The sequence below is a fragment of the Aethina tumida genome, chromosome 2, assembly GCF_024364675.1.
Source record: "Aethina tumida isolate Nest 87 chromosome 2, icAetTumi1.1, whole genome shotgun sequence".
NCBI lineage: Eukaryota > Metazoa > Arthropoda > Insecta > Coleoptera > Nitidulidae > Aethina > Aethina tumida.
In genome coordinates, this window is record NC_065436.1 from 35,408,148 (window position 1) to 35,420,660 (window position 12,513).

Consider the following 12,513-nt stretch of genomic DNA (forward strand, 5'->3'; position numbering starts at 1 on the left):
CCCAGAAAATTATATATTTGTACGACATCTATTAACATGCTCACAAAACAACATAGTATAGAATTCTTTATACTGTTTTAAATTGGCACACATTTTAATGTTTAAGTTTATTTATTTTAACTAAATTGAAATAAATTGTTAATTGCAATTTTTTGTATTTATCATGCTACTTGATCATATCATAAAAAATTCGAATAAAATAAAAATAAGTCCATTGACATTGAATTTTGTTGCAAGGTCCGATGAAAACAATTTAACTAACGAACAGCGGACGCACAATTGTTTACCATTTCGCGCGACATATGGCGTTTTAATGCTCACCGCGAACGAATTATGTAATCTTAAATGATTTAAAATCGTAATGGTCTCACTATACCGGATTTTACGATCGTCTTGCACGTTAATTGGACGCACCATCGGACGCTGCATGTGTCATTCAGTCCGGTCGCGTTTGCAATATGCTAACAGCGATTAATTTTTTTTTTGTTATTATGCGACCATTAAATCGTTTTGTCTGTCTGTAGTTGGGGAATTTTACTTTCATTTGCCACGCATATTTTTTGTTGTGTTAATTATTTTCTGTCTAGACAATTCAGATTTATTTCTTCATATATTTTCTGATACATCACGAAGTTTAAATTGATTAATTATTTTAGAATTAATGTGTTTAAATGTTTGAGATACAGCACAAAAAATATTGTTACAATTTTGTTTCGCTCCTGTCTCTACGCTTGTAATCTAGGTTGCATACATTTAACCGATAAAAATAAATACTTTGGGAACGTTGCCTTTATTTTATAACAGGCACAAAACGTGTACGTTAATAAATAATCTATTAAGATATTTCAACAAAATTATGTTGTAAATTATCCATTTTCATCTCGCATAAGTTCACAAATGATAGTTTTGGTACAGCCACAGCTTTCTTCGGCTTGCGTCGCTTAGACTGTGACCGTCGCACAACACCGCGCTGCGCTTAATGAATATTCGCCGCCGTTAAATCACATTATAAAATTTTAATGATTTTGTTGGCGCAACCGCACTCGCGAAAATGTTACGGTTAAAAAATCAGCTGTGTTAAGTTATGCGGAGCAAATTTCCCGGCCGAACGGATTGTAATTTAAATGGTGGAACGATGTGAGGTGAACTGTACGCGTACGATCACGGCACAATTGAAATAAGCACGAAATGGATCTGGCGGAAACGATGAAGAACGTGTTAGCGAAAGGCCTACAACAGACGTCGGTGAACGATCTGCCCTCGACCACCGGCATGGGCTTTCCCGGTTCCGGGTATGTGACCGAAAAACTCTACATGCTGCTCCAGCTCTATTTGCAAAACAAGGGATGGAACACCTCGGTGGAACTGTTACAATGCTTCACGGAACTGAAGGAGTCCTCGATGTTGCCCAGCGCCGCTTATTTACAGTGAGTAAATATCTGAAACGCTGTTGAATTGGAGAACACCAAATTAAAATTATTAAATTGTAGGATGATGGCTTCGAGGGTCACCCTGGACTCACAGGGGAGGCTCATTTTGAGGGAGAATGGTAAAATTATATTGCCCTTCGAGCATTTTGCCAATGCAGTTATGTTGAAGCATATGAATGGACCCCATGGCCTACATCTTGGAGTTGAAGCCACTGTTCGTGCTGTAAGTTCCATCATATTTATTTTTATTATATTGATAATTGTATAATTAGATGCAAACAGATATTGGATTGTTTCCAATTTGACAAACATATTTTTATTTATCTGTTAGTTTCTAATAAGACTTTGCCCATAGCAACATGTACGATTATCAAATGTGTTATTAAATTATGTAATTTCAAGCTTGAAAATTGATTATAAACATAAAAAGTTGATTTATGACCATTTAAATCAATCAATAATACAATATGTATTTTAGTGCTGTATCTATAAATACCTACAATTTAATTATTTGCACTGCATTAAAATTAATTTTTGATTAACAAAGGCAATTTAAATGATTTTAAAATTACAAGCTTCCTTTTTAATTTTAATTTTACAATAATTATTTGTTGGGGCTTAAAATTTTAGATTTTTTATTGTATTCATTTATTTGTACCTTATTATCTGGCATCTAAAATCTCTATTCGTTCACGTTGGGTGACATTATAACATAATTACTTGTTTCCTCATTGACTTCAATTTTGAGTAATTTAATGCTGTGGGTCTTTATTCATAATATTTCGATCGTAACATATTATCAACGTTATATTTTGTTGTGGAATTTGTTATGGATATGTTCAATTAAGTTGTTAAAATTGTTATAATGTTTTACTGATAATTACGCATATTAAACTTGAAAACGAATGAATGTGTAACAAATACGTATGGTAAAAACAACCTTCACTAAAATATTTCAATTTTTATTAAGTTGAAAAAATAATTAAAAAATATACGGGTATTATTTAAAATTATTATAAATTGCTCCTACATTATAAATTCTTAATTGTCTGTAATTTTAGGTAATGGACTCTTATACAATTGGCCGCGAAAACTTTGGAATGGAAAAAGACTTCATCATCGAAGTCGTACAGAACTGTCCAAACCCAGCTTGCCGTTATTACAAAAACCAAATGGAACTCACACAAAAAACCTTACAGCATTTAGCTACTCCCACTTACATGGCTGAAACTCAACAAAACAACGCTGACCTAAGAAACAGTAGGAAATCCTTTGTTTATCTGATTATTTATTAACTGTTTAAATTAAATTTTCAGGACAAAACAGTATGGATTCAAAAACGAACGCCCAACTTTTGGATCGGCCCAAGTCCGTGGCACCTACACAACAACAATTGACCGCCGCATTAATCCAACAACAGAACCGAGTGATAGCGCAGCAGAACATCGAAAAACTGAACGCAAATCTTGAGAAGCAGCGGCAACAGATGCAGCTGCAGCAGCATATCGACATCGCTAACGCGACCGCTAAGGGGCAACAGAAACAGCACTTCGACCTTCCCCTGGTGGATCACAAGTTGACCGATTTTTTACGTTCAAATTTGGAAAACTTGGAAGGTAAATTGCACTAATCTTATTAATGAGCAATCGTTAAATTGTGTTTGAAGGTTTGTCGGCAGCTAACAAGGACTTGCTAGCGCTCCACAACGGAGCTTGGGCTTCTTCGGCGGCCAACATGGTGGCTCCGACGGAGGAAAAACGAATTTCTGAGGGTGGACAAGAGAAAATCGTAAGAGCTTTTGGGGAAGTCATGAAGAATATGTCGAGGATGAAGAGCTACGTTCGGCCCGCAATGTGCAAACCGTACGGCAAACAGTCGGAGGCTCTGCAAAAAAGTATGTGTATCATCGCATATAGATTTATTACAATACACAAGAAAAGTTTTTATGATGAAATTCCGAGGTGAATCCTTGAGAGCCCTCTGTTGCTTTCGGATTATGATTCAAGAAGCTTTGATCTTATCTGACTTTAATACATACCCTTTACAAAATTGCAAAATTAACATTCCTTTCTAAATAAACTGTTTTTCCAGCCCTGATGGATACAATACAACTCATACAATCTCTGAGAAGTTTTTTACCTCCCCCTCACATACAAGTAAGTTCTTGGAAGAACGAAGATAAGCATCGCTATGAGGAAACATAATAGGTACAAAAAACATTTAATTTTAAATGTAATCAATTAAAAGCTAGTAATATATGAACATGTTAATGTTTATCTATTTTGCTAGTAATTATGTAACATTTTAACACACAAATAACAGAAGTCTGAAATGCGTTTAACGCAACAGATGTATATTTTTTGGAAAGCCCTAAAGGTTTTATTTAATTTTAATTAAACTGACATATTAATCCCGTTTTCTTAGAAACTATGCAGACATGTATAATAGTAATGTTCCTTTTTATTATTTATAATTCTTAAGTATTTATTTAGCAAATATTGCTTAAAAACTATGTACATATGAATAATTATAGTAGATTTGCTTTGCATTGTTTTCACGACATGAAAACATGTATTTGAAGTCTTCCGTCTCTCTTTAAAAATTATTTATTATATCATATTTATTTGGCAACTTTTTAGTATTTCTTTGTGATATTTGTACTTAAAATTTATTCTTTTTACCGTGATCTGACACTAAAAATTGATATTATTTTATTTATTATTTAAATTTCTGTATAATTTATTAACAAGATTTTTAGCGTTTTTATAAAAAATGCGTGTAGATAAATTAATATGTATTACTTATACATGAATTTATAAGAATTCTCTGTATAAATGCACACCAGTGTATGACTATTTTTCAGAATCTCAGACACCTTAGAATATTATACAACTATTATATTCATAAATTATATAACAAAACATAGATATAAATCTGAAATGTTTAAACAGATTTTAAGTTTACTTGAGGATTTGAATTATGTAATTCCGTTCAAATTCTTAGTGTATAATAATCTTTATAGCATGTTTTATTACACCACTACAATCCAAGATGTATTAAATGTATAAATAATACAAGGTTGGTTCATTATTTGTTTGTGTTAATTGCCGGATATAAAACTGAACCTTCCTGTTTTGATATTGTGAACATATCTTGAAGTAGTTATAACCGCGTTTGTATTATCTAAATTATAAGGTTTAGGGAATCTCGTTTTGGCGATTTCGCATTGTATTAATATCTAGTCATATTTAAAATTCAAAATCCCAAATTTGTACTGTGATATTTTATTGGCTACGACTATGAGGTTCGCAATTATATGCGTCACTTTCCATGATATTATTTAAGAGATTAAGATTGTAGATCTGGGCCAATATAAAACATGCAGTAAGACTGTTTAATATGTATTGTTAGTTTTAAAATCATGTAGTTTAAGTGTATTTTGTATGTTGTTGTATCCTTTTATTAAAATATAATTGAAAACGGCTATAAAACTGTATTCTTGCCAATTTAACGGAAATGTATTTCCAAGCTTAGCTTTAAGTTGTCACGAGTCGAATTTTGTTTGTGATGCATTTTTTTTGTTATAGTACATAATTTTTAATTAAAGGCTTTTGTGCAATTATCGTTGTTTTCTATGATCCACTAAATAAAACACGTTTGTTTAATTTATTACTATCACAATATAATAAAATTAATTAAAATTACAATACATTATGAATGAGTACTATGACAACTTCTTCAACATATCACCAAGAAAACTATCCAAAGCCTTCTGCACTGTGGGATCTTTCAAAAGGGGCGTCGGTTCGGCTTTGGGCGAAGTGGTAGATTCCGTCGATGTTATAGATTTTGGAATTGCCGCCTCTGCTGCCTTGTTATTCAAAATACTCATAATTCGATTCTGCAACTCTGCCTGCTTTGTCGTAGACTCTTGAGACGACTCCTGTTCTATACCAGCGGAAACTTCGAACTCGTGCTGCAAGTCTCGCCGCTCTTGCAAATATTTTAGTAGTTTGTCATATTGGGATGTTGTCAGGGCGCGGTTTTCCGCCAACATATTCAATGCCATCTGAAATTATATAATTATTAATTATCAATCTTTAAACAGAATTACATGAAATATAGGTTACCTGCATCGCAACAGGATGTTTATCATTTAAAGTCATCTCTCCTGGTTTTTCAACTGGGGTGGTTTCACCTCTCATATATGCTTCAAAATTTCTTATAATTAATATCAAAGCATCCTCCAAAGGCATGTTTCTGTGCTCTGGAAAGGATATTTGTTTATAGAACTGAAAATTAGTTACAGTATTATATAATAACCTTGAGGAATGCCATGTAAAATATTCAATGTTATACTTCTATGTTCTTCATTTTGTGGCATGACTAAAATGGCATACAAACAGCCCCTACTGGAAATATTAGCTAATACTTTCCCTATTGGAACATCTTCATTTGGAAACAACAAATCCACAATTAACCCCAACTGTTTCAATCTACTTTCAATGAACTCTGCATACTCCCTGAAAATTAAACATTTTATCTATGTCAATGTGGTTTTAACAAGTTACTCACGTCAAATTTTTCGAGACAACTATAATCTCACAATCATTCTTGTCTGGAAGTCTGTCTACTACAGGAGGGTATTGTGCAGGTGGAATGTAATCATCAACAGGGCCATTATAATAGTTCTCATCCCTAAACAATTTGTTAAAATTCCCTCTGTTGTTGTGATGTGGCCTTTTGTTTGAGTGTGGCTTCCTCTCAAAACTATCCCAATCTCTTTGACTTGAAGTCTGCGAAAAGGACTGTTCACTCTCCTCTTCAATGTCTGGGTTGAACTGTGTCGGCGGCACATCCGTTTTCTGCGGCGTGCTCGCTGGTACTTGAGGAAGAGTGCTGGTGTTTTCTGGAACAATTTCAGGTGTCACAACTGGTGGTTTTTGTTGCTGAATTGGCATTGGTTTGGGTGGTTGATTCATTGGTTTAGGAGGCATTTGCTGATTGTTTATCGGTTGGTTCATCCTGTTCTGATTATTGGGGCCCCTCTGGTTCCTGTCCGAGGCGTGTCTAACGTTGATCTTCTGACCGTGCAGAAGAGTTCCATGTTCATGCTCTATGGCCCTTTGGGCTTCGTGGTCGTGCTCGTATTGGATGAACGCGAAGCATTTGTGTAATAAGAGTCCGAGGATTTTACCGTGGACTTTGAATTTCGCCTCCAAATCGTCGGCGACGATTGTTTTGGGCAAGAAACCAACGTAGATTCTTGACGAATTCGTCGCCGGGTTTTTCATGAACTGTTTATCTGTTCTGTACATTTTTTTAATGTATTTTGTATTAACATCTATAATATAAAAAAGATGTTGGGTTTAAGGTTTCATTGTTTATAGTGGTTTTAGTTTAATAACACTATCATAACCATAAAATTTTATACACCAAATTCAGAATGGCAACTGTCAAATATGAAATTCACCATTTTTTTAAATTAAAGACTTGTTTGCTAATCTTTATTAATATAATAAATACATTTTGTTTTTTCACCAAAATATGCATTTTTTTTTATCAATAATGCGCACTTGTGTTCATACATTTTTGTTGTGATATAAAATATTTGAGTGATAAGAACATGCGATTTATGCATAACGGTACGATATTTTAGTACAGTTTTATTTATCAAATTTGCTAAAAATATCCAAATGCTTGTAACTAAACCTTAACTTCCAGTGGCAACGTCGAAAATTGTCAAAAGGACAAAAGTTTTTCGAGATTTTAAATTATTTTATAAAAAATTTTGACTATAATTAACAGTAATATAAAAATAAACATTGAAATCTTACAAATAAATTTTCTTCGAATAGCATTTTGTTATTTTTTTATTATTGTACAGTTTTAAGTCGTTATATAATTTAGTTTCAGCACTTTGACAAATTATTTAGCCGACATAGTTATTGAAACATGCTGTAGAATTGTGGAATCCAAAATAATGATTTAAGTGGTGTGAACAGTGAAGTTTTTGTAATTTAGCGGTAAAAAAGGCTATAAAAAAATGAACGTAACGATGTGGCAACGGTGAGAAGTTGTCGCTCGGTTACAGCTGACAGCTGTGAAAATTATTTGGAAGGCGAAATTTCTGAATCAACCGCAACCGATGATAAAGACCTATCTCAATCATGGGCAGTAATCTCGTAATTAGCAGCTAGCCATTAGATAAACCCACGACATTTTTTGTAAACTAAGAGTGTTTCGTAGGTTTTGTGTTTGAATGTTCGGCTCCGGTTAATGAAAAATGGATAAATTGTGGTGTCGGAAAAAAGTGTGATAATTTAATTTTTAGCGGCTATGGCTGTTCAGTAAAGTGTTTTGTCATTCTGATTTGTTTTATTCGTATTTGTATTATATTATATTAAGTTCGGTTTAATTATTTCAATTAACAATGGTAAAAGAGAAACCAAATTCCATCCGTATCTACGACGAAGAAGGATTTCGGCGACGTGCTGCATGCATATGTGTCCGATCAGACGCCGAAACCGAGGTAATAAGACACATTTACATCTTATCAACCCATTGGTGAACGTTTTCACGGTTCTAACACACGACGGGAATCGGTCAATGCCCTCGTGTCTAAACACTCGTGCCTGTTTTCTCCATTCTCGCGTTTTTTAACCGCCTCCACCGTTCCCACCCGACTCCAAGTATAAATTTTCGCATTTTAACAGCAAACAGATCAAGGTCAAACGAAATAATAATTCACGTGTTGCATATAGGTGCTGCTGGTAACATCGTCCAGGAAACCGGAAAAATGGATCGTGCCGGGTGGAGGCGTCGAACCGGAGGAGGAGCCCAGTGTCACCGCCACCAGGGAGGTTCTGGAGGAGGCTGGGGTCATTGGCAAGCTGGGCCGTAGCTTGGGAGTCTTCGAAGTAATATAACTTTTTTAATTTTATTTCGAATGGCCAGTTTGATTTTAAGAACCAACAACGTTTGGGTTTAGTTTTAAGTTCATAGGTTAAATTTATAAATTGAAGTCATTCTCAACTCCATTTGTGGGTGTCATATTTTTTAATTGAATATGACCAAAGTAACTCTCAATTTTGTATATTTCTATAATTTATCTTATCTGGCCTCTTGTGTAATTAAATTTATACATGATTTCCATTTTTGATGAGTCATATGTAAATCTTAGATATCATTTCATTGACATAATTTTTTCCATGAAAATCACTTATTTAGTTCAAACTTCAATCCTATTGAAAAACCTATTTTAGGTTAAATACAATGTTTATTTTTCAGATAAATAGACTGCATCAGTTTTTGCTTAATTTTCTTGTATGATCATACAATTTATTGTGTTTGAAATAAGATTTAATCATTCAATTAGTATAGAATCTTATAAGAAGGCGTTTGTAAAACGTTATTTTGTTAATAGAATTTGGAACACAAAGACAGAACTGAAGTGTACGTGATGACGGTAACAGAGGAGCTGGACGAATGGGAAGATTCGAAAACAATAGGAAGGAAGAGACAGTGGTTCACCATCGAGGACGCCCTGGAACAGCTCGCTTTACACAAACCGGTGCAACGGAACTACTTGCAGCAATTGCGTCGCTCCAAACTTACATGACTCTATTTCTTATAATTATCATTATAAAAATACTGTTACTGTCGAACACGCTTTAAGGTTTCATCAGTTTAATTCTATTTTTAAATTTTGTTTTTTTTTTTTTGTAATCGACGATACTGTGAGTTGTTTTAACCAGTTCAATTTGTAGTTTATCATTTCGCAATAATATGCTCTCCGTTTTTGTAAATCTCGATTCCTGCATCCCATTCGTATTAATTTATATGTAATTATAAGATTAATGTTTCAAAAATATTAATTTGCTATTTTTGTTATCACTATATTAAGTTGAAAAATAAAACTGTTAATTAATTTTTACACATAAATTTTATTGACTCCTTTTAAGTGAAACCAAGTCGTGATTCACTAAACTTAATCAGAAATTAAAATTAACGATAACACTACGTCAATGTATATAAATATCATTTATCATTATTAGAAACATTTATTATAAGGTCTGATTTGCAAATTCACTTTCACCTGCTTAAAAATTATCTTAATATAGTCCGAAGTAATTTTTAAAGAATAGCAAAATTGAATGAATATTTTAAATTTTCAAACCAGGTTAGCAGAATGTAGAGAAGATATTGTCCCTCCTTAAGTTATTAGGAGCAATACTCGATATCTCCTCGCTATTATGTTATCCTACCATTGAGATTCGTTTTTAGGAAACCAACAATAGGAAATGAATTTTAGATATTTTACAAGTAACGCATGTAGCGCACCCTACTGGCAGGTACGAGAACCACAGAAATTCACAGATTATACCCAGATATGCGAACTGTTTTCGCAAATATATCAAATGTTAAATAGCGCTCTGTCGATTTGTCACATTTCTTTGTGAAAGAAGAAGAAATTTAACCAAAATTAATTTGAAAAATGTTGTCTTACAGTTTGTTTTTGGTTTATAAATAACTTACAAGATGCTGAATAGTTACACAAAACTATTCATTTTCGTATCTTTCACAGTTTCACCTATAATTATTCAAGAAATATTGAAGAGGCAAATCGAAAAAAAACGCAATAAATTAAAGACTGAGCACAATAATTACTACCATGAATTGGTATTTATTTCCATGAAACAATTTAAATGTAGGGGACATATAATTAAAAACACTGAGTGTGGTGATAGTTGTGGTACAACACAATTGAGACGAATGATTAAATTTATATCTTCTGCAACAATTTGTATATCATGTTGTGTCTACATGTTTACATCTGAAGAAATAACTGAGGCTCTAATAGAAGCACATCGAAGAGGTATCAAAATTAGAATTATAACTGATGAAGGTTTGAGAGTCCACAAGTCTTCCAAATTAGATACATGGATTCAAAATGGTAAGAAAGTATTCAGTTTAAATATTTTTAATTCTTTAATCTTCAAATTGGGTTTTAGGTATTGCTTGTAAGACACCAGGCTGTGTAGATGAACTGATGCATCATAAATTTTGTTTAATAGATGAGAAAAATCCTAAACTGGCCAAATTGGTTTTTGGGTCATTAAATTTTACACACACAGCATTCTGTAATAATTTTGAAAGTTTAATGTATACCAATAATCCAGACATCATTAAAAGATTCAGTGAGGAATTTGAGTTATTATGGAATGATCTGTTGTAATATTTATTTGAATAGATTTGAAACCTAGATATTCTTTTATTATTATTATTATTGAGAATTTCTTATTTATTTTATATTTTTATATTCTTCTGTTGGTAATAAAAGCAATAAAACTGTATTCAATAATTTATTTACACATACATAACCAACTGTTGTATTAACATGATCTGAGCCATACAAATTTACTTTTAATTAATTCACTCCTCTATCTCCAAATCTTGCAATTCATCATCCAAAGCATCTAGATCTTCATCTAAGAACAGGTTCTCATTTATTGGTACTGCAGAAGTCTCTTCTCCATTTGCAGTTGATGAACTTGTTGGTTCATTCTTAAACCTGTCATCACTTGCAACAGTTCCACTTCCATCCACTTCAGAAGCTTCATTTCCAAGTATATCAAGATTAATCTCCTTGTAAACAATATTCTGTTCATTTTCATCTTCATTAGTGTATTTGGATGAATCAATAGCTTCATCACCATCTTCAATATCATATTCAGTTGCCATGCTTGGGTTAAAGCTAAACATTTCCCTTCCAGACAATCCAACTTGTCTGCCAGCCTTGAAATCACTCCTCTTCTTATCTTCCTCCTTCTTGAGAGCATCTTTCTTCTCTTGGATTTTCCGTTTTTTCCAGGCAATGAATGTTTCCAATGTAACTTTTGTTTGCTTTGGACCAAGTGCAGCTCTCTCTTTCTCAATCAAATCCTCCAGAGTGACCTTTTCCTTTTGTTCTTCCATCTTCTTTTTATCCTTTTTCAGAACAAAACCAGGTGGCAATGCATGTCTGTAGATGCAGCTTTCACCAGCAGGACACTGCCAAAACCAACCATACTTGGATTTCTCAACAGCATCCAAGAAATGTTTGCAAATAATATCAGTTGTGGGCATTTTACCTCCTTTAGCACCATGTTTCTTTTCAATAACTTCTTTCAGTTTCTCTTCATCCCAGTTCTCCATAGTTTCTTCATCATCATCCCTCATGTCAACATACAGGGAACGTTTTTCAGCCTTGCGCTCTATGGTCAAATCATGAGAGAACTTGCACTTATCTCCTTTGGTGCACTGGCCATTCTTGAAGAAGGCGCAAACAATTGATTTTGGATCTGCACCTGAAAATTATGAATAGTTAATGTGTGTTGTTTTGTGGGTGTTTAATTGTTACCTTTGTCAACTTTTTGGCCCTGAACAGGCTTGAAGAGTGATGCAAGCTCCTTTTGTTCCTTCAATTTCTTTTCCTTTTCAAGTTTCTTTTGGTTTTCAGAGAGAGGATGGTGGCCGCCGGACTTAACCTGCTTCTCCACTTGTTGGATGAACTTTTGCTGTTTTGCACCTTTTTTGTTTTTTAATCCGAATGTTTTATCCTGAAAAATAGGTTGCCCAGTTGTCACATGTGCTGTATATTGGACTTTTACTACGTGTGAAATATTTTGAAATTATATGGAACAAATATTATTTGAAGTTACCTCAATAACTTTTTCTTTCTTTTTCTGCTCTGTCTTTTTGCTAGGAGCACCAGGTTTTGCTTTGGGTGGCATTCTTTAAAATATATACTGAAACCACAAGAAATAAATAAATAGAGTTTAATAAAACCGGATCTTATTACAATCGGTAACAGATATTCCACATGGAAAGCATACAATTTGACATTTGTCAAATACCGTATGCCCAAAGCAGGTTGGCCAATTTCTAAAATGAAATTATTTTAAAATTATTTAATTTTTAACGTAAATCATTTCAACATCCAATCAAACATCAATAATATATAATAAGGACAGGTAAAAAATAATAAAAAAACTTTAAAATCGATGCGCTGTGTATTTGCGTTCATTTCTTTTGTTCAAAC

At 33.3% G+C, this 12,513-nt stretch overlaps 5 protein-coding genes across 5 annotated transcripts; 3 read left to right on the top strand and 2 right to left on the bottom strand.

Annotated features, from left to right (window-relative positions):
* The first annotated feature begins 1,004 nt into the window (after window positions 1-1,004).
* Window positions 1,005-5,050, top strand: LOC109605992 (uncharacterized). Its single transcript, XM_049962937.1, has 6 exons — window positions 1,005-1,427; window positions 1,491-1,653; window positions 2,492-2,690; window positions 2,747-3,046; window positions 3,097-3,324; window positions 3,522-5,050. The coding sequence occupies exons 1-6, from the start codon at window positions 1,189-1,191 to the stop codon at window positions 3,632-3,634; spliced, it is 1,242 nt and encodes a 413-aa protein (XP_049818894.1). The 5' UTR covers window positions 1,005-1,188; the 3' UTR covers window positions 3,635-5,050.
* Window positions 5,051-5,079: 29 nt separating this feature from the next.
* LOC109606395 (nuclear receptor coactivator 5) lies at window positions 5,080-6,834 on the bottom strand. Its single transcript, XM_020022958.2, has 4 exons — window positions 6,006-6,834; window positions 5,754-5,953; window positions 5,561-5,697; window positions 5,080-5,499 (listed from the first exon to the last, which is right to left on the bottom strand). Exons 1-4 carry the CDS (start codon window positions 6,746-6,748, stop codon window positions 5,155-5,157), a joined length of 1,425 nt encoding a protein of 474 aa, XP_019878517.1. The 5' UTR covers window positions 6,749-6,834; the 3' UTR covers window positions 5,080-5,154.
* A 620-nt stretch (window positions 6,835-7,454) lies between these two features.
* LOC109606298 (diphosphoinositol polyphosphate phosphohydrolase 2) lies at window positions 7,455-9,366 on the top strand. The gene is made up of 3 exons (XM_020022867.2): window positions 7,455-7,962; window positions 8,195-8,350; window positions 8,857-9,366. Exons 1-3 carry the CDS (start codon window positions 7,864-7,866, stop codon window positions 9,049-9,051), a joined length of 450 nt encoding a protein of 149 aa, XP_019878426.2. The 5' UTR covers window positions 7,455-7,863; the 3' UTR covers window positions 9,052-9,366.
* A 500-nt stretch (window positions 9,367-9,866) lies between these two features.
* LOC109606534 (uncharacterized) lies at window positions 9,867-10,786 on the top strand. The gene is made up of 2 exons (XM_020023077.2): window positions 9,867-10,386; window positions 10,445-10,786. Exons 1-2 carry the CDS (start codon window positions 9,972-9,974, stop codon window positions 10,666-10,668), a joined length of 639 nt encoding a protein of 212 aa, XP_019878636.1. The 5' UTR covers window positions 9,867-9,971; the 3' UTR covers window positions 10,669-10,786.
* Window positions 10,782-12,349, bottom strand: LOC109606894 (zinc finger CCCH domain-containing protein 15 homolog). The gene is made up of 4 exons (XM_020023424.2): window positions 12,274-12,349; window positions 12,134-12,220; window positions 11,833-12,031; window positions 10,782-11,779 (listed from the first exon to the last, which is right to left on the bottom strand). Exons 2-4 carry the CDS (start codon window positions 12,203-12,205, stop codon window positions 10,866-10,868), a joined length of 1,185 nt encoding a protein of 394 aa, XP_019878983.1. The 5' UTR covers window positions 12,206-12,220; window positions 12,274-12,349; the 3' UTR covers window positions 10,782-10,865.
* Window positions 12,350-12,513: the final 164 nt, after the last annotated feature.

Excerpts from the sequence above, each read along its gene's own strand:
- LOC109606395 (XM_020022958.2), bottom strand. The coding sequence starts at position 6,748 with ATGTACAGAACAGATAAACAGTTCATGAAAAACCCGGCGACGAATTCG. Across the intron at positions 5,698-5,753 it reads TTTACATGGCATTCCTCAAG|AGCACAGAAACATGCCTTTG; the intron begins GTTATTATATAA and ends TATCCTTTCCAG. Across the intron at positions 5,500-5,560 it reads AACATCCTGTTGCGATGCAG|ATGGCATTGAATATGTTGGC; the intron begins GTAACCTATATT and ends ATATAATTTCAG.
- LOC109605992 (XM_049962937.1), top strand. The coding sequence starts at position 1,189 with ATGGATCTGGCGGAAACGATGAAGAACGTGTTAGCGAAAGGCCTACAA. Across the intron at positions 1,654-2,491 it reads TTGAAGCCACTGTTCGTGCT|GTAATGGACTCTTATACAAT; the intron begins GTAAGTTCCATC and ends CTGTAATTTTAG. Across the intron at positions 3,325-3,521 it reads GTCGGAGGCTCTGCAAAAAA|CCCTGATGGATACAATACAA; the intron begins GTATGTGTATCA and ends CTGTTTTTCCAG.
- LOC109606298 (XM_020022867.2), top strand. The coding sequence starts at position 7,864 with ATGGTAAAAGAGAAACCAAATTCCATCCGTATCTACGACGAAGAAGGA. Across the intron at positions 7,963-8,194 it reads GATCAGACGCCGAAACCGAG|GTGCTGCTGGTAACATCGTC; the intron begins GTAATAAGACAC and ends TGTTGCATATAG. Across the intron at positions 8,351-8,856 it reads GTAGCTTGGGAGTCTTCGAA|AATTTGGAACACAAAGACAG; the intron begins GTAATATAACTT and ends TTTTGTTAATAG.
- LOC109606894 (XM_020023424.2), bottom strand. The coding sequence starts at position 12,205 with ATGCCACCCAAAGCAAAACCTGGTGCTCCTAGCAAAAAGACAGAGCAG. Across the intron at positions 12,032-12,133 it reads AGAAAGAAAAAGTTATTGAG|GATAAAACATTCGGATTAAA; the intron begins GTAACTTCAAAT and ends CCTATTTTTCAG. Across the intron at positions 11,780-11,832 it reads GGGCCAAAAAGTTGACAAAG|GTGCAGATCCAAAATCAATT; the intron begins GTAACAATTAAA and ends CATAATTTTCAG.
- LOC109606534 (XM_020023077.2), top strand. The coding sequence starts at position 9,972 with ATGCTGAATAGTTACACAAAACTATTCATTTTCGTATCTTTCACAGTT. Across the intron at positions 10,387-10,444 it reads AGATACATGGATTCAAAATG|GTATTGCTTGTAAGACACCA; the intron begins GTAAGAAAGTAT and ends ATTGGGTTTTAG.